We start from the raw sequence: 20,989 nt of genomic DNA on the forward strand, positions 1-20,989 counted from the left end.
GGGTGCTCTTTCCAAGAGCCGGTGCAGACTCGTTGGGCTGAATGGCCTCCTTCTGCACTGTAAATTCTATGTAAATTATACTTGAATTTTGGCATGTAGGGCACACATTTCTTTGAAAACCGATAAGCACTTAAAATTGTTACTGTGACAGTATTTTCAATGTTCAAACCTGTCATCATTTCACCCAAAAGCTGGTTATTTTTTGGAAATGTATCAGCTGGAAATTACATAATTTGGCTACCAACAAGATTCACAGAAATTCGTAAGAATGTAATTACATTTGGAATTGTACCCAATGCACTGAATTGTATATTTTACTGTCTTTGTTAAAATTTTGCACAACAGTCTCTAGTCTCTCCAAAATGCATGGGCACGGATTCAATACATTGGCCAAGAATTTTGAAAGTGAGCCGACGTTGAATTGTGTGGTCTGAGCATACACAATGTACCCAATGTCCCAGGAAGCGCCAGTGCTGCACTCAGCTACAAGACTCTTAATTAACTTCTAAAATTCATAATGAAAGTTTGATTCGAAAAATCAGATAGGCTAAAAAAAAAAGAAATACTGGTTTTATTACATATCTGTGGCAATTAATATTTGTTCAGTAAACTTTTAAATAACACATTAAAGATGAGGGGTTTGGAAAGAGCACATGCACTCGCACGGGTGGAGTGCATTCTCTTTATCCTCCACGCCTACACTTGTGTACATGAGGCGGAGGCCAGATAACATTCAGCCGGATATTCAATGTGGTTGTGCAACTACAGATAGCATCTTGATGAGGTATTGCTTACAAAATGAATGTAACCAAATGATTGCAAACCTGATAACACAGAGTAATAATAAAAACACATCAAGGAAAGTTGCAAAAATTCCTTGTGTTAACACTTTGCACGATAGGTATTTGGAAAAAAGCTCATTATTGCAGCTGCTGGAATCGGAAACCAAAGAAGTTTATTTTAATTCATTTGTGGGATGTGCGCGTCGCAGGTTAGGCCAGCATTTATTGCCCATCCCTAGTTGCCCTTGAGAACGTGGTGGTGGTGAGCTGACTTCTTAAACTGATGACCCTGTTGTGTAGGTACACCCAGTGCTGTTAGGGAGAGAATTCCAGGATATTGAACCAGTGACAGTAAGAAACGGTGATATATTTCCAAGTCAGAATGGTGTGCGGTTTGGAGGGGAACTTCATGTGTCTGCTGCCTTTGTTCTTCTAGGTAGTAGTGGTCATGGGTTTGGTAGGTGCTGTCTAGGAGCTGGAGAAAACTGCATAAATTTGGTACAATGGGCAGTGCATGACTACCTTAATCACTCCCCTTGCTAAAACACGAAGTGTACAAGGAGAGTACCCAGACTTAGACACTACTGCTGCAGTCAGACACAGAGTAATACATAAAGCAGGGATAGTAAGCAGAGTTGCTGCTTAAAAGCCCAGATTGGTGATATCCACAGAAAAGGATAAGGAAGAACAAAGAGGTAGAATGGGGGAGGGCCATTTTAAGATATATTCCTCTGTTGTTAACTGTCCAAGTTCAAAATAATAAATGAGCAATCTGCTCACAGGTGTCGGTGAGGTTAGCAGACGATAAAATAACCCGGGACCAATCTGTGCCAACATACCCCACCTCCCCATTTCCTGTTAGGCAATACTTAATTTTCAAGCCAGAAGTGTATCTTTTTAATTAGGTTTTGCAAGTTTGTCAATACAATTGAAAGATTAATGTAATGTGCCACAGATTTTCTTCACTCCTGTTCTAACGATGCTGGGTCCATCCAGGGCCTTCCCTTGCAAACCAGCTTCAGCACCTCATCGTGCACATGCACAATTAGAACAGTACAGCACAGAACAGGCCCTTCGGCCCTCAATGTTGTGCCGAGCCATGATCACCCTACTCAAACCCACGTATCCACCCTATACCCGTAACCCAACAACCCCCCCTTAACCTTACTTTTTGTAGGACACTACGGGCAATTTAGCATGGCCAATCCACCTAACCCGCACATCTTTGGACTGTGGGAGGAAACCGGAGCACCCGGAGGAAACCCACGCACACAGGGGGAGGACGTGCAGACTCCACACAGACAGTGACCCAGCCGGGAATCGAACCTGGGACCCTGGAGCTGTGAAGCATTTATGCTAACCACCATGCTACCCTGCTGCCCCTAATTAGTAGCAAGAAAGCTGAACTGTAAAACTGGAGCTTGAATTCTGAGTTTTTATCTACACGATATAATGTGTTTATCATGAGAGTCGTCGGGGAGTGTGAATAACCAGACAGTAGTAATTAAAGGAATCCAAAAATATAACCTGCTCATTATTGGGGCAGCTTCTAGAAATGTTTGTTTACTGCCGATTACAGAAACCCAACTGTATTCACACTTGTTCTGGCACAATATTTTCTTAGGAGATAGAGCTTCTGTTATTAATACAGGCAGCAGTCTTGCTGACCAATTGATTATACGGACTCAATTAATGTTGTTGGTGCAATTTTGAAGACCTAATCATTTGGTTAATGGTTACTTTTTTGGTGATATAGCTTTTGGTGATTATATAACAGATATATTTTGACGCATCCAGACGCGATTCTGCCATCAGGTACCTCAAATGCAGTGCTTCTCATTCTCGGGATGTGGGCTTCCCTGGCGAGGCCGGCATTTATTGTCCATTCCTTACTGCCCTTGAGCAAGTGCTGGTGAGCTGCCGTCTTGAACCTTTGCAATCCATGTGGTGTAGGAACACCCCCAGTGCAGTTAGGGAGGGAATTCCAGGATTTTGACCCAGTCATAGTCAAGGTGGTGTGTTACTCAGGGGGAACGTGCAGGCAGTGGTGTCCCATGTATCTGCTGCCCTCGTCGTTCTGATCATGGGTTTCGAAGGTGCGGTCTATGATGCCTTGATGAGCTCCGGCAGTGCATCGTGTAGATGGTACACACGACTGCCCCAGTTCATCGGAGGTGGAGGAAGTAAATGTTTGTTGATGCTGTCAATCAAGCGGGCTGGTCTATTCGAGATGGTGTTGAGGTTCTTGAATGTTGTTGGCGCTGCACTCATCCAGGCAAGTGGAGAGAATTCCATCACACTCCTGACTTGTCTTGTGGATGGTGGACAGCTTTGGTGAGTGAGATGGGGAGTTACTTGCTGCAGAATTCCTAGCCTCTGGCCAGTTCAGTATTTATAAAATTATCCCAGTTCAGTTTCTGGTCAATGGTAACCCTGAGGATATTGATGGTGGAGGATTCAGTGATCGTAATGCCATTAAAGTCAAGGGACGGTGGTCAGATTCTCTCTTGTTGGAAATAGTTATTTCCTGGCACTTGTGAGACACTAATGTTACCTACCACTTGTCAGCCCAAGCCTGGATATTGTCCAGGTCATACTGTATTTAGATATGGACTGCTTCAGTTCACTGATAGTTGCAAATGCTGCTGAACATTCAATCAGCGAACATCCCCACTTTTGACCTTTTGATGGAAGGTCATTGATGAAGCAGAAGCAGCAGAAAGTGGTTGGGCTTATGCTCTGGAGCAGAGATGACTGACCTCCAACAACCACAACCATCTTCCTTTGTGCTGGGTTTAACTCCAACAAGCGGAGCGTTTCCCCGGATTCCTGCTGCCCCAGTTTTGCTCGAGCTCCTTGATGCCATAATTGGTCAAATGTTGTCTTGATGTCAAAGGCAGTCACTTTCACCACACTTTAGGAATCCAGTTCTTTTGTCCATGTTTGAACCAAGGCTGTAATGAAGTCAGGAGTTGAATGACCCTGGCTGAACCCAAACCGAGTGTCAGGGAGCAGGTTATTGCTAAGTAAGTGCCGCTTTTTGGCACTATTGATGGCCCCTTCAATTACTTTACCGATGATCGAGAATAGACAGGTGGTGAGTTAATTAGCCAGGCTCTATTGGTCTTGTTTTTTTGTGTTCAGTACATACCAGGACAATTTTTCACAATGCCAGGTTGATGTTGTGTTGTAGCTGTACTGAAACAGCTTGGCTAGGGGCGCAGCAAGGTCTGGAGCACAAGACTTCTGTATTATTGCCAGAATATTGTCAATGCCAATAACCTTTGCAGTATCCAGTGTCTGCAGCTGTTTCTTGATATCACGTTTGATTAATCGAATTGGCTGCTGATTGGCACTGGTGATGCTGGGAACCTCTAGAGGAGGCTCAGATGGAACATCCACTCGGCACTTCTGGCTGATTGTTGCAAATGCTCCAGCCTCGTCTTTTGCTCTGATCTGCTGGGCTCTCCCATCATTGAGGATGGGGATATTTGTGCAGCCTCCTCCTCCAGTGAGCTGCTTAATCGTCCACCACCATTCATAAGTGGATGTGGTAGGACTGCAGAGCTTAGATCTGATCCAAAGTTGTGGGATCACATAGTTCTGCCTATCATGTGCTGCATACACTGTTTGGCACGCAAGTAATCCTGAGTTGTAGCTTCACCAAGTTGATTGCTCATTTTTAGGTAAGCTCCTGGGGATACATTAACCACGAGGTTTCAGATTATTGTCGAGACCGATTCTGCTGCTGTTGATGGCCCACACCGCCTAATGATGCCCAATCTTGAGTTGCTACAACTGTCCAAAATCTGTCTCATTTAGCATGGTGGGAAGACAAGACTTCATCTCCACAAGGACTGTGCGTACGGTGGTCACTCGTACCAATTCTAACAATGACAGATGCATCTGCGGCAGGCAGATTGGAAAGGATGGTCACATATATTTTTCCTTTTGGACGATTTCTTCAGCATCTGAAGAGGTGTAGTGCATGATAATCAGCACGAGGTCCCTTGCCCATATTTGACCTTATGCCATGAGGCCACATGGCGTCCAGAGTCAATGTTGAGGACTCCCAGGGCAACTCTCTCCAGACTGTATGCCACCATGCCACTGCATCTGTTGGGTCTGTCCTGTCGGTGGGACAGGCAATACCCAGGTTTGGTGTTAATGTCTGGAACATTATCTGTAAGGTACGATTCCATGAGTATGACTATGTCAGGCTTGACTAGTCTACGAGACAGCTCTCCTAGTTTAGACACAAGGCACCGATGTTAGTAAGGAGGACTTTGCAGGGTTGATGGGGCTGAGTTTGCAGGGTCGACGGGGCTGAGTTTACAGGGTCGATGGGGCTGAGTTTGCAGGGTCGACGGGGCTGAGTTTGCAGGGTCGACGGGGCTGAGTTTGCAGGGTTGATGGGGCTGAGTTTGCAGGGTTGATGGAGCTGAGTTTGCAGGGTTGATGGGACTGGGTTTACAGGGTTGATGGAGCTGGGTTTGCAGGGTCGACGGGGCTGAGTTTGCAGGGTTGATGGGACTGGGTTTGCAGGGTTGATGGGGCTGAGTTTGCAGGGTCGATTGGGCTGAGTTTACAGGGTTGATGGAGCTGAGTTTGCAGGGTTGATGGAGCTGAGTTTGCAGGGTTGATGGGACTGGGTTTACAGGGTTGATGGAGCTGAGTATGCAGGGTCGACGGGGCTGAGTTTGCAGGGTTGATGGGGCTGAGTTTGCAGGGTCGACGGGGCTGAGTTTGCAGGGTCGACGGGGCTGAGTTTGCAGGGTTGATGGGGCTGAGTTTGCAGGGTTGATGGGGCTGAGTTTGCCGTTATCGGCTCCAAGTCAGTGTTGGGCGGCCCATCCAGTTTCATTCTTTTTGACTTTATGGAGAGTTTGTTAATATTAGTCATATTTCACATTGTTTAACATAATTGGCCATATTTTTCAAGGATTATTCCTGTATTTTTAAGTATTTAAATAATGCAATAATTGCAAGAATTAAAACGTATCAAATTCAATCATAAGGATAATAAAAAGTTCACAATACTTACACCAGTTCCATCTCCAACCCATGCCAATGTTACAGATCCACTCAGATCCACAAATTCATACTGGGGGCAAAGAAATCAGAAAAGATATTGAAACACTTTTTTTACTGCATTGGCGTGCACAATTATAAAGCAGCAACACTTCAAAGCCTGACTGATTATTGTAACCCTAGCCCAGTAGAGGAATAGCGTTTACTTGGGCAATAATTTTCAAACTGCAGTAGACATTTTTTTGCAAGTGTACTAATGCATCAACTTGTACAATTGGCTTCACACCAACAACGCGCTTTCAAAGTGATTCACCTGATGAAGGAGCTGTGCTCCGAAAGCTAGTGATTCGAAACAAACCTGCTAGGCTCTAACCTGGTGTTGTAAGACTTCTTACTGTGCCCACCCCAGTCCAGCGCCGGCATTTTCACATCATCACAATAATGCACTGATCATAGAAAATTTCCTACAGTTCATTAGCATAGTTGGTCCTATCTCATTAACCTATAATTCTGGGAATAATAAAGGTATGATGTGGAGGGCAAACTAACTGTTCAGTCTACACTGAAGACATCCTGAAAAATTTAGTCAATGTCAAAATTAATTATTTTGTACAATGCAGGTGAGATGTAAATAAACAATCTTTGCAACAGTGCATGTGCCATAAGCTACTGGGGGAGCTCTCAACCAACCCTGAATTAAGCTTAGTCTATTGGGGGGCGGGGGGTGTATTTTAGTCCAATTGTTGCTATTCCCTTGTAACCATTTTACTTCCTGTGCAATACCCCCAACAGCCGTCTTGCCAATTAGAAAGGGGCTGTTTAGCACAGGGCTAAATCGCTGGCTTTGAAAGCAGACCAAGGCAGGCCAGCAGCAATTCCCGTAACAGCCTCCCCGACCAGGTGCCGGAATGTGGTGACTAGGGGCTTTTCACAGTAACTTAATTTGAAGCCTATTTGTGATAATAAGTGATTTTCATTTCATTTTCAATGGCTGCTAAAGTGTAGCAGAGTGGTCCAGGTGACTATGAAATCACCCTTCCCGTCCTCTCAAGAAAGCACCAGCTCCCCACTCTAGTTGTCATCACTCAACAATGCAGTTAGACTGTGTGGGAAATCACAATTGCAGATCATTTCCCCATCGCTGTGTGATGCAGCACATTAAAGCAACATTATCCATATCAAAATGCAACAGTATATCAGAATGCAACCCCTGGCGATTATTTTCCATTTACTTCAGATTTCCACCCTCAGTCCATTTATCTAAAAAGTGATGTTCAATAGTGGGGTTCCAATCCAATGCAAAACAATCTGTCCAAAGTGTGCCTCTCGTTTTTAAAAAAAATATCTGGGCCACAACTTCTGAGCTCCCCAGCGTCAGGTTTTCAGTCTGCTATATTTTGTTTGGGATAAAAGGCAAAGTACAGTCTGTGAGTTTCCAGGTGGCACTGTCATCTCACAGGACTTTTACTACAATTCAAACACTAAAGACATTTACAGGCTTGGACATAAGGTTTATTGGCAGGCTGGAGAAAAAGAATTAGAGTTAGATCGTGTTGATCCACTAGGAAAAGATTTAGAAATGGTGTTACAAGGATCTATACTGGGTCAGTTCTGTTCTTGAAGTAGGCATACAGATTTGCAATTTGGTCTTGTGTATAGGCAGCATAAAATAAACACTTTCTGGCAACAGAAAAGGACGTTTTGACAAGGTGGCAGAAACAGTTTAAAGCAAAGAAGAATGAAGCAAACATGTGAGAAAAAACAAGAAAAAGGAATAGAACAATGCTGGAGATAAAGCAGAGAATGAGGCATCGATCAAAATTGAAGTAAAGTACGTGTGCTGGTTAATATGGCCATAAGCAATGCCAAATAGAATTTTGCTTTTTTCATAAACAGGGCACAGAGTACAAAACTGAAGTGGTAATGGGGGGGCACGGTAGCATAGTGATTAGCACCTTTACTTCACAGCTCCAGGGTCCCAGTTTTGATTCCCAGCCTTGGGTCACTGTCTGTGTGGAGTCTACACGTTCTCCCAGTGTCTGCGTGGGTTTCCTCCGGATGCTCCGGTTTCCTCCCAAAGTCCAAAGATGTGCAGGTTAGGTGGATTGGCCATGCTAAATTTCCCTTAGTGTCCAAAAAGGTTAGGTGGGGTTGCTGGGTTACAGAGATAGGGTGGAGGTGCGGGCTTAGATAGGGTGCTCTTTCCAAAGGCCGGTGCAGACTCGATGGGCTGAATGGCCTCCTTCTGCACTGTAAATTCTATGAGTCAATGCTAAATTTGTACAATGTAATTAGACCCCAGTAACGTGCCCAGTTTTGTGCACCCAATTACATATAGGTCACCACAACCAAAAACATATACCATAGATATTCACCTGGAAAAGAAATGAGAAACAATTCTTATGCAAATAACGGTGGCAAATAAGGACAGCATGGTGACATGGTGGTTAGCGCTGCTGCCTCACAGCACCAGGGATCTGGGTTCAATTCCAGCCTCGAGTCACTGTCTGTGTGGAGTCTGCGCGTTCTCCCAGTGTCTGAGTGGGTTTCCTCCAGGTGATTTCCTCCCCAAATCCAAAGATCTGCAGGATAAGTGAACTGGCCATGATAAATTGCCCCTTAGGGTGGAGCCGCTGGAATAGTTCCGGAGATTGGGCTGAGGTACGGTGGTGAATCTGTGGAATTTACTGCCTCAAAAGGCTGTGTAAGCCAAGTCACTGAGTGTGGTTAAGACAGAGATAGATAGGTTCTTGATTAATATGGGGATCAGGGGTTATGGGTAGAAAGCAGTATATTGGGGATGAGAAAAATATCAGCCATGATTGAATGACGGAGCAGACTCGATGGGCCGAGTGGCCTAATTTTGCTCCCATGTCTTATGGTCTTACATTTAATAATGTGGAAAATATTTTTATTAAATAAAAAAATCTCCAGGTTCCCAAGTAATCAGTAAATGCAAAGACCAGTATGTGTACTTTAAAATTTGATAGAAGCACATAGTACCTGTATACTCAATAGTGAAAATGACACAAAATACCTGGTCAATTCATCAGCTATTTCCCGAATTTCCATTATCAATTCTGCAGACTCATTTTCTATCGGACCAAAGCTCCCTTTGTTAACTCAACTATTTTAAAAAATATTTACAGAAACTCTTACTACCTGTTTCTCTATTTCTGGCGAGTTTTCTCTCAGTCTAATTGTTCCCTCCTTAAATTTTTAGTCACCCTTTGCTGTTCCTTATATTCTGCCCAATCTTCTCACCTTCCACCCATCTTCACATATTGCGTGCTTTTTCTTTATGTTTGATATTGTAAACCTTTCTAGTTAACCACGGATGGTGTGTGAACCTGTCGTTTGGGCTTTTTCTTACTCATCAGAACGTATCTATTCTGTATATTCTGAAGTATCCCCTTATAATGTTTACCCCTGCGTCCCTATTGACCTAACCCTTACCCTAATTTGCCAATTCACTTTATGCTCTCATAATTTCTCTTGATTAAGTTAAAACCATAGTGTGGGACCCACTCCTCTCTCTATCAAACTGAATATTTAAAAAGTCAATCATATTATGGTTGCTGCTTCCTAGGGGGGGGCTCCATTATGACATCATTAATTCATCACATCTCATTGCACAATATCAGGTCTCGTGTATTTTGCTCTCTGGTTAGCTCTAGAATATGCTGATCTAATAAACTGTTCTGAAAACATTCAATGAACTCTTCACCTGGGCTACCTTTGCCCATCTGATTTTTCCAGTCTATATGTAGATCAAAATCTCCCATGATTGTCAATGCACCTTTCTAACAAGATCCAGTTATTTCTTCCTTTATGCCCCATGCTGCCATGTGGTTATTGTTAGAGAGTGACTCCCACAAGTGACTTCACTACTTTAACTTTTCTCATCTCTAACCAAGCCATTTCGATATCCTGGTTTCCTGAACTTAGGTCATCCCTTTCTATTGTGCTAATGTCATCATTAACTGACAGAGCCACCCTTCCACCTTTTCCTCAATTCCTGTCCTTCCTAAATGGTCAGTAATATTTGATATAATGATGGGCGGCACAGTGGTTAGCACTGCTGCCTCACAGCGCCAGGGAGCTGGGTTCGATTCCGACCTCGGGTGACTCTATGTGTGGAGTTTGTCCATTCTCCCGTGTCTATGTGAGTTTACTCTGGGTGCTCCAGTTTCCTCCCACAGTCCATAGAGGAAATCTTTCTACCTCAGTACATGTCTAGGCTATACAGCAAATAGCAACTTCACGCTGACACCATTTTACAGTAGCCTGGTGTGTGAGGACAATAGGCTGACGTACCAAAGTAACTGTTGAATAGGTAAGCACAAAGCGCAACTACAATATTACACACTAATTTATTAAATCTGTTGAGAAATGTCAAGATTAATTCAGTTGATTCTGCTATTACATAAGAACATAAGAACTAGGAGCAGGAGTAGGCCATCTGGCCCCTCGAGCCTGCTCCGCCATTCAATGAGATCATGGCTGATCTTTTGTGGACTCAGCTCCACTTTCCGGCCCGAACACCATAACCCTTAATCCCTTTATTCTTCAAAAAACTATCTATCTTTACCTTAAAAACATGTAATGAAGGAGCCTCAACTGCTTCACTGGGCAAGGAATTCCATAGATTCACAACCCTTTGGGTGAAGAAGTTCCTCCTAAACTCAGTTCTAACTCTACTTCCCCTTATTTTGAGGCTATGCCCCCAAGTTCTGCTGTCACCCGCCAGTGGAAACAACCTGCCCGCATCTATCCTATCTATTCCCTTCATAATTTTAAATGTTTCTATAAGATCCCCCCTCATCCTTCTAAATTCCAACGAGTACAGTCCCAGTCTACTCAACCTCTCCTCATAATCCAACCCCTTCAGCTCTGGGATTAACCTAGTGAATCTCCTCTGCACACCCTCCAGCGCCAGTACGTCCTTTCTCAAGTAAGGAGACCAAAACTGAACACAATACTCCAGGTGTGGCCGCACTAACACCTTATACAATTGCAACATAACCTCCCTAGTCTTAAACTCCATCCCTCTAGCAATGAAGGACAAAATTCCATTTGCCTTCTTAATCACCTGTTGCACTTGTAAACCAACCTTCTGTGACTCATGCACTAGCACACCCAAGTCTCTCTGAACAGCGGCATGCTTTAATATTTTATCGTTTAAATAATAATCCCGTTTGCTGTTATTCCTACCAAAATGGATAACCTCACATTTGTCAACATTATATTCCATCTGCCAGACCTGGGCCCATTCACTTAACCTATCCAAATCCCTCTGCAGACTTCCAGTATCCTCTGCACTTTTCGCTTTACCACTCATCTTAGTGTCATCTGCAAACTTGGACACATTGCCCTTGGTCCCCAACTCCAAATCATCAATGTAAATTGTGAGCAATTGTGGGCCCAACACGGATCCCTGAGGGACACCACTAGCTACTGATTGCCAACCAGAGAAACACCCATTTATCCCAACTCTTTGCTTTCTATTAATTAACCAATCCTCTATCCATGCTACTACTTTACCCTTAATGCCATGCATCTTTATCTTATGCAGCAACCTTTTGTGTGGCACCTTGTCAAAGGCTTTCTGGAAATCCAGATATACCACATCCATCGGCTCCCCGTTATCTACTGCACTGGTAATGTCCTCAAAAAATTCCACTAAATTAGTTAGGCACGACCTGCCTTTTACGAACCCATGCTGCGTCTGCCCAATGGGACAATTTCTATCCAGATGCCTCGCAATTTCTTCCTTGATGATAGATTCCAGCATCTTCCCTATTACCGAAGTTAAACTCACTGGCCTATAATTTCCTGCTTTCTGCCTACCTCCTTTTTTAAACAGTGGCGTCACGTTTGCTAATTTCCAATCCACCGGGACCACCCCAGAGTCTAGTGAATTTCGGTAAATTATCACTAGTGCATCTGCAATTTCCCTAGCCATCTCTTTTAGCACTCTGGGATGCATTCCATCAGGGCCAGGAGACTTGTCTACCTTTAGCCCCATTAGCTTGCCCATCACTCCCTCCTTAGTGATAACAATCGTCTCAAGGTCCTCACCTGTCATAGCCTCATTTCTATCAGTCACTGGCATGTTATTTGTGTCTTCCACTGTGAAGACCGACCCAAAAAACCTGTTCAGTTCCTCAGCCATTTCCTCATTTCCCATTATTAAAACTCCCTTCTCATCCTCTAAAGGACCAATATTTACCTTAGCCACTCTTTTTTGTCTTATATATTTGTAAAAACTTTTACTGTCTGTTTTTATATTCTGAGCAAGTTTACTCTCATACTCTATCTTACTCTTCTTTATAGCTTTTTTAGTAGCTTTCTGTTGCCCCCTAAAGATTTCCCAGTCCTCTAATCTCCCAGCAATCTTTGCCACTTTATATGCTTTTTCCTTCAATTTGATACTCTCCCTTATTTCCTTAGATATCCACGGTCGATTTTCCCTCTTTCTTCCGTCCTTCCTTTTTGTTGGTATAAACCTTTGCTGAGCACTGTGAAAAATCGCTTGGAAGGTTCTCCACTGTTCCTCAACTGTTCCACCATAAAGTCTTAGCTCCCAGTCTACCTTAGCTAGTTCTTCTCTCATCCCCTTGTAATCTCCTTTGTTTAAACACAAAACACTAGTATTTGATTTTACTTTCTCACCCTCCATCTGTATTTTAAATTCCACCATATTGTGATCGCTCCTTCCGAGAGGATCCCTAACTATGAGATCATGAATCAATCCTGTCTCATTACACAGGACAAGATCTAGGACCGCTTGTTCCCTCGTAGGTTCCATTACATACTGTTCTAGGAAACTATCGCGGATACATTCTATAAACTCCTCCTCAAGGTTGCCTTGACCGACCTGGTTAAACCAATCGACATGTAGATTAAAATCCCCCATGATAACTGCCGTACCATTTCTACATGCATCAGTTATTTCTTTGTTTATTGCCTGCCCCACCATCTCGTTACTATTTGGTGGCCGATAGACTACTCCTATCAGTAACTTTTTTGCCTTACTATTCCTGATTTCCACCCAAATGGATTCAACCTTATCCTCCATAGCACCGATGTCATCCCTTACTATTGCCCGGATGTCATCCTTAAATAACAGAGCAACACCACCTCCCTTACCATCCACTCTGTCCTTCCGAATAGTTTGATACCCTCGGATATTTAACTCCCAGTCGTGACCATCCTTTAACCATGTTTCAGTAATGGCCACTAAATCATAGTCCTTCACGATGATTTGTGCCACCAACTCATTAACTTTATTCCGAATACTACGAGCATTCAGGTAAAGTACACTTATGTTGGTTTTTTTACCTCTGTTTTGAATCTTAACATCTCCAGTTTTATTCCTTTTGTTATTACTGGGCCTATTCACTGTGCTCCCCTCAGTCACTGTACCTTGTACTGTCGCCCTTATGGATTTCTGACTATGTCTTCTCTGCCTTGCACTTTTCCCCTTACTTCCTTTTGTTTCTGTCCCTGTTTTACTACCTTCCAACTTCCAGCATTGGTTCCCATCCCCCTGCCACATTAGTTTAAACCCTCCCCAACAGCTCTATAAAACACCCCCCCTAGGACATCGGTTCCAGTCCTGCCCAAGTGCAGACCGTCCGGTTTGTACTGGTCCCACCTCCCCCAGAACCGGTCCCAATGCCCCAGGAATTTGAATCCCTCCCTCTTGCACCATCTCTCGAGCCACGCATTCATCCTATCTATCCTGACATTCCTACTCTGACTAGCTCGTGGCACTGGTAGCAATCCTGAGATTATTACCTTTGAGGTCCTACTTTTTAGTTTAACTCCTAACTCCCTGAATTCCGCTTGTAGGACCTCATCCCGTTTTTTACCTATATCGTTGGTGCCTATGTGCACCACGACAGCTGGCTGTTCACCCTCCCCCCCTAGAATGACCTGCAGCCGCTCCGAGACATCCTTGACCCTTGCACCAGGGAGGCAACATACCATCCTGGAGTCTCGATTGCGTCCACAGAACCGCCTGTCTATTCCCCTTACGATCGAGTCCCCTATCACTATAGCCCTGCCATTTCTCTTCCTGCCCTGCTGTGCAGCAGAGCCAGCCACGGTGCCATGAACCTGGCTGCTGCTGCCTTCCCCTGGTGAGCCATCTCCCTCAACAGTATCCAAAGCGGTATATCTGTTTTGCAGGGCGATGACCGCAGGGGACACCTGCACTGCCTTCCTACTCTTGCTCTTTCTTTTGGTCACCCATTTTCTATCTCCCTCAGTAACCTTCACCTACGGTGTGACCAACTCGCTAAACGTGCTATCCACGACCTCCTCAGCATCGCGGATGCTCCAAAGTGAGTCCATCCGCAGCTCCAGAGCCGTCAAGCGGTCTAACAAGAGCTGCAACTGAACACACTTCTTGCACGTGAAGGAGCCAGGGACAGTGGACGTGTCCCTGAGCTCCCACATCGCACACGAGGAGCATGACACGGGTCTGGGATCTCCTGCCATGTCTTAAACCCTTGGTAAACTTAAACAACTACAATTTCAAAATAAAAATAAGTAAATTAGACAATGAAAAGAAAAAGAGAGACTACTTACCAGTCACTTACCAGGGTTAAAGAGCACCTCCTCACACTCTGCACCGAATTACCTCACTGCACCAAATTACCAAATTTCAATTCTCCACTCTGTACGAGTCTCACTCCGGATGAGTCTCCTGGAAAGTGCTTGCTTTCACCTCAGGGTCAGAATTTCCACTCGGAACTGAAGCACGTAATTGGGATTGATACTTGTGTGACACTTAATATCTTTCCGTTGAGCTATTAAAGCCAAAGCCTGGTCTGACAGTTCAGAAGGACATGACACTACTTGAAGAGAAAACATGGAGTCTTCCCAATGTCCTAACCAACATTCGTCCTTCAGCCATCATTGAAAAACTGATCAATCGGTCCAGCTTACACTTGCATTACTACGCACTAGATTAGAATTTGAAATGCTTCAGCTAAAATTATTTAGGTTCCCAAAATAACTGCTACAGAATAACATAGGATTGGATACAAAGGGGCTACTTCAGAGATTGTGCCGAACTATATGGAGTTAAATTAAACCGTAAGTTTTAATGAACTGCTGGCTGCCAATTTGTGATTTTATATTTCCTATACATATACAAGAAATCAAAGGAATTCACCCATTTATTTAAGCAAAGCGAATTTGATCCCGAAGTTCCAAGGACTAAATATTTTGCGTCAAAACTATTTCAATCAGTTTGCACCTTCTGATATTTTAGTTCACCAAATGTGATCAATGCTAACATCAAAGCGCCAGAGTCAGCTCGGTACAGACAGCATTTCAGAAATACATTTGTATAATTTCTTAAATTAGAGCATTTAGAAACAATTACTACTTCTAGCACTATGCTTAGTAAAGAAAAATGCAAAGAAATAAATCAGCATTTATCACAGGGGTGGGCAAACTTTTCCGTGCAAGGGCCACATTCAGAAATTCACAATTTTAAAGGGCCGCATAGTATATTAATTAATAGTCCCGGTTGTAACCAATTAGCGTGCGGCATATACCTCAGCGCTTCCCCCGGCGGCATCCTGCCTTTAGCCCTCTTTTTCTCTACTTTTCAAAAATGGCGCTTCACCCGGTTATGATTCTGGGCGCCTCATATAGAACATAGAACAGAGAACAGTACAGGCCCTTCGGCCCTCGATGTTGTGCTGAGCAATAATCACCCTACTCAAGTCAATGTATCCACCTTATACCAGTAACCCAACAGCCCCCCCCCCCCCCCATTAACCTTATTTTTAAAAAAAATTATTTAAAAAAAAAAATTATTTTTTTTTGATGACTTGATCTTGGTGGGCCGCATAAAGACCTTTGGCGGGCCGCATGCGGCCCGCGGGCCGTAGTTTGCCCACCCCTGATTTATCATATTAAAGATTAATAAACAAATTAAAGAAAAAGGGATAAGAAGCTTAAAACGGAAAATGCAATGAGGGAAAACAGGTTAGTCTAGTACATGCTCAGGTCAGGAAGAATGCACAGGATTGCAAATAAACTGCCGTGGAGAGATAGCTGAACAAGTGACCAGCTATGAGCTCAGTTAAATAAATGAGACAAATAATACTTGAATAATAAATGCAATGCAATTTGCCACCTCAATATGAGAATCCCAACCAGAGGCACAGTATTGCTCCTTTCACATAAATTTAAAGCAGGTGTCAGAAGGCATCAACTCAAAATAGCAGTGTAACTCAGGAAGGGTGTTCCCCTTAGGAAAATATCTGCTTCATTAGCTTCTACTACTGTTCATATACAATGAAGCTGTACTTCTGCTTGAAAAGGTTAACTTTTCTTCAAAGTTCCAATCAATTCAGACATAATTTAAACAATCATTTTTCAAACAACCACATGCAGAACAAAATGTTTGTAAGTGACACCTTTCATGAATCTTAATGCAATTTGAGGAGTTTGGGTCCTAAATCTGAATTTTTCCACAAAGCTTTAAACAAAAAGGAACAGGCTCAACTTCTGAATTACTACTTGATTCCTGATCTCACAACTCCAGTGGTATTTCCAGCATCACAAAGTAAACATGGGAGAGTTGATGCTCTTCATAAAAAGCTGAAACTTGAAGAACATCCCTGCTGAATTCAACCATTACTAAAATTTGATAGCAGGTTCCCAAAACAGTGGTTTGATAGAATCCAAAATGCCTGCTCAGAATAAAGCAGCTGGATCTTTATAGCAGTGGAGATAGCAATTTAAATTCTGATTTGCAGTTCGATAGTTACATTCATTGGGATCTTTTTTTCTAAAAAGGAGGTTGCCTCAGGCAAGTAAACATACTTGCAAATTCGGTGCACTATTTATAAAACTACACTGGCAACGCTTCAGGGCGTGAGCGCCAAACGTGCAATGATGTACCCTGCCTGACACTCAGCCTATTGGCTAAGATCAAGCCCAAGATGAGGTGCAATCTTGTCAGCTTGGATCTTGTCAGCTTGGATCTCGTACATCTCTCTGGGGGAAGACACTGATTCCATTTCAATTGTTTTTTTTGGGAGTAAGCAGTGAGATGGATTAAGGGTTTGCTCTGTCCACTCTGCACATTGGCTTTGTAACTCTAAGGATGGGAAAATACATTTTTAAAAATCTTTCTGGGGAAGGGGGGGGGGGGTCCGGGATGAGGGGGTCCCGGGATGAGGGGGGGGGGGTCCCGGGATGAGGGGGGGGGGGGGGGTCCCGGGATGAGGGGGGGGGGGGGGTCCCGGGATGAGGGGGGGGGGGGTCCAGGATGAGGGGGGGGGGATCCGGGATGAGGGGGGGGGGGGGTCCGGGATGAGGAGGGGGGGGTCTGGGATGAGGAGGGGGGGGGGTCTGGGATGAGGAGGGGGGTCCAGGATGAGGAGGGGGGTCCAGGATCAGGGGGGGGGTCCAGGATGAGGATGAGGGGGGGGGGGGTCCGGGATGAACATAGAATGATACAACGCAGTACAGGCCCTTCGGCCCACGATGTTGCACCGACATGGGAAGTCAAAAACTAACGGCCATCTAACCTACACTATGCCATTATCATCCATATGCTTATCCAATAAACTTTTAAATGCCCTCAATGTTGGCGAGTTCACTACTGTTGCAGGTAGGGCATTCCACGGCCTCACCACTCTTTGCGTAAAAAACCTACCTCTGACCTCTGTCCTATATCTATTACCCCTCAATTTATGGCTATGTCCCCTCGTGCTAGCCACCTCCATCCGCGGGAGAAGGCTCTCGCTGTCCACCCTATCTAACCCTCTGATCATTTTGTATGCCTCTATTAAGTCACCTCTTAACCTTCTTCTCTCTAACGAAAACAACCTCAAGTCCATCAGCCTTTCCTCATAAGATTTTCCCTCCATACCAGGCAACATCCTGGTAAATCTCCTCTGCACCCATTCCAAAGCTTCCACATGCTTCCTATAATGAGGCGACCAGAACTGTATGCAATACTCCAAATGCGGCCGTACCAGAGTTTTGTACATCTGCAACATGACCTCATGGCTCCGGAACTCAATCCCTCTACCAATAAAGGCCAACACACCATAGGCCTTCTTCACAACCCTATCAACCTGGGTGGCAACTTTCAGGGATCTATGTACATGGACACCGAGATCCCTCTGCTCATCCACACTACCAAGAATTTTACCATTAGCCAAATATTCTGCATTCCTGTTATTCTTTCCAAAGTGAATCACCTCACACTTCTCTACGTTAAACTCCATTTGCCACCTCTCAGCCCAGCTCTGCAGCTTATCTATGTCCCTCTGTAACCTGCAACATCCTTCCACACTGTCTACAACTCCACCGACTTTAGTGTCGTATGCAAATTTACTCACACAACCTTCTGTGCCCTCCTCTAGGTCATTTATAAAAATGACAAACAGCAACGGCCCCAGAACAGACCCTTGTGGTACGCCACTCGTAACTGAACTCCATTCTGAACATTTGCCATCAACCACCACCCTCTGTCTTCTTTCAACTAGCCAATTCCTGATCCACATCTCTAAATCACCCTCAATCCCCAGCCTCCGTATTTTCTGCAATAGCCGACCGTGGGGAACCTTATCAAACGCTTTACTGAAATCCATATACACATCAACTGCTCAACCCTCGTCTACCTGTTCAGTCGCCTTCTCAAAGAACTCGATAAGGTTTGTGAGGCATGACCTACCCTTCACAAAACCATGCTGACTGTCCCTAATCATATTATTCCTATCTAGATGATTATAAATCGTATCTCTTATAATCCTCTCCAAGACTTTACCCACAACAGACGTGAGGCTCACCGGCCTATAGTTACCGGGGTTATCTCTACTCCCCTTCTTGAACAAAGGGACCACATTTGCTATCCTCCAGTCCTCTGGCACTATTCCTGTAGCCGATGATGACATAAAAATCAAAGCCAAAGGCTCAGCAATCTCTTCCCTGGCTTCACAGAGAATCCTAGGATAAATCCCATCAGGCCCCGGGGACTTATCTATTTTCACCTTGTCCAGAATTGCCAACACTTCTTCCCTACGCACCTCAATGGATGAGATGGGGGGGGGGTCCGGGATGAGAAGGGGGGGGTCCGGGATGAGGAGGGGGGGGTCCGGGATGAGGAGGGGGGGGGTCCGGGATGAGCAAGGGGGGGATCCGGGATGAGGAAGGGGGGAGATCTGGGATGAGGAAAGGGGGAGATCTGGGATGAGGAAGGGGGGAGATCTGGGATGAGGAAGGGGGAGGATCTGGGATGAGGAGGGGGGGGGGGGGGGGAGTCCGGGATGAAGAGGTGGGGGGGGAGGGTCCGGGATGAGGGGGGGGAGGGTCCGGGATGAGGGGGGGGTCCGAGTCGGGGGGGGGGGGAGGGAAGGGTCCAGGATGAGGGGGGGGAGGGAAGGGTCCAGGATGAGGGGGGGGGGGGGAAGGGTCCGGGATGAGGGGGGGAGGGTCCGGGATGAGGGGGGGGGGGGAGGTCCGGAATGAGGGGGGGGGAGGGTCCGGGATGAGGGGGGGGGGGAGGGTCTGGGATGAGGGGGGGGGGGGATGGTCCGGGATGAGGGGGGGGGAGGGTCCGGGATGAGGGGGGGGGAGGGTCCGGATGAGGGGGGGGGGAGGGTCCGGGTGAGGGGGGGGGAGGGTCCGGGATGAGGGGGGGGGGGAGGGTCCGGGATGAGGGGGGGGGGGGGAGGGTCCGGGATGAGGGGGGGGGAGGGTCCGGGATGAGGGGGGGGGGAGGGGTCGGGGATAGGGGGGGGGGGGGGGGGGTGAGGGGGGGGGGTCCGAGGGGGGGGGGGGGGGGGTCCAGAGGGGGGGGGGGGGTCCGGGATGAGGGGGGGGAGAGGGTCCGGGATGGGGGGGGGAGGGTCGGATGAGGGGGGGGGGGGGGTCGGGATGAGAGGGGGGGGGTCCGGGAGAGGGGGGGAGGGTCCGGGATGAGGGGGGGGGGAGGGTCCGGGATGAGGGGGGGGGGGGAGGGTCCGGGATGAGGGGGGGGGGGGTCCGTGATGAGGGGGGGGGGGTCCGGGATGAGGGGGAGGGGGGGGGTCCGGGATGAGGGGGGGAGGGGGGGTCCGGGATGAAGGGGGGGTCCGGGATGAGGGGGGGGTCCGGGATGAGGGGGGGGTCCGGGATGGGGGGGGAGGGAAGGGGAGGTGGGGGATCCGGGAAGGGGGGGTTCCGCCGGGAGGCTCTCACTCACCTTGTGGGTTTGGGCCGTTAAGTTGCCCTGGAAGGTTGGCCGCTGCTGGCAGCTGTCGGCGGGGGAGGGAGAGGCCGCCGACTCCCCGGGCTGAGCGGCCGACAATCCGCACTGGGCCGCGGCCACCGCCAGGAGCAGCACCCAGGCCGCTGCCGCCATCGCCCCGGCCTCACCCACACCAACTGCCGCTTACCGCAACAGGCCTCACACCGCACACATCCCCGGCCTCCCGGACCCCAATCCCCGGACTCTCACTCCCCCGGCTCCTCACTCCCCCGGCTCTCAGTCCCGGACTCTCACTCCCCGGCTCTCAGTCCCGGACTCTCACTCCCCCGGACCCCGATCCCCGGCTCCTCACTCCCCCGGCCTCCCGGACCCCCGGACCCCCGGACCCCCGGCTCCTCACTCCCCCGGCTCTCAGTCCCGGACCCTCACTCCCCCGGCTCCCCGCTCTCAGACCGGATCCCCGATTCCGCCGCCGCTCCGGCTCCACAACAACAACGCACTCGGCCCCGCCCCCAGCAACGCCTCCACCAACCAGCGCCCACCCCTGCCGCACCCTCCCCGCCCATTGGACAGCCCCGGAGCCAATCAGCGGCGTCCCCTCCGACTGGCGGCGGGAAGCCCCGCCCATTGGCCGGAGCCGGAGTGACCGGAGACAGAGTTGCCAGGGCGGGAGCTCGGAGTGACCGGAGCTGGAGTGACCAGGGCCGGAGTCCGGAGTGACAATGGCCGGAGCTGGAGTGACCAGGGCCGGAGCCCAGAGTGACCAGGGCCAGAGCCCGGAGTGACCATGGCCGGAGCTGGAGTGACCAGGGCCAGAGTGAACGGAGCCAGAGTGACCATGGCCGGAACCCAGAGTGACCAGGGCCGGAGCCCAGAGTGACCACGGCCGTAGCCCGGAGTGACCGGGGCCGGAGCCCGGAGTGACCAGGGCCGGAGCCCGGAG

General features: G+C 47.2%; 1 protein-coding gene across 1 annotated transcript in view; it reads right to left on the reverse strand.

Moving 5' to 3' along the window:
• LOC119977998 (sortilin-like) overlaps nt 1-20,286 on the reverse strand; it is a 76,168-nt gene extending 55,882 nt beyond the window's left edge. The window contains exons 1-2 of the mRNA XM_038819284.1: nt 20,041-20,286; nt 5,827-5,886 (exon numbers count right to left, since the gene is read on the reverse strand). Of these exons, the coding sequence (XP_038675212.1) occupies nt 5,827-5,886; nt 20,041-20,199 (219 nt within the window). The 5' untranslated portion in view covers nt 20,200-20,286. The remainder of the gene's footprint in view (nt 1-5,826; nt 5,887-20,040) is intronic.
• Between the last annotated feature and the right edge of the window lie 703 nt (nt 20,287-20,989).

Source organism: Scyliorhinus canicula, chromosome 15 (assembly GCF_902713615.1).
Source record: "Scyliorhinus canicula chromosome 15, sScyCan1.1, whole genome shotgun sequence".
Classification (NCBI taxonomy): Eukaryota; Metazoa; Chordata; class Chondrichthyes; order Carcharhiniformes; family Scyliorhinidae; genus Scyliorhinus; species Scyliorhinus canicula.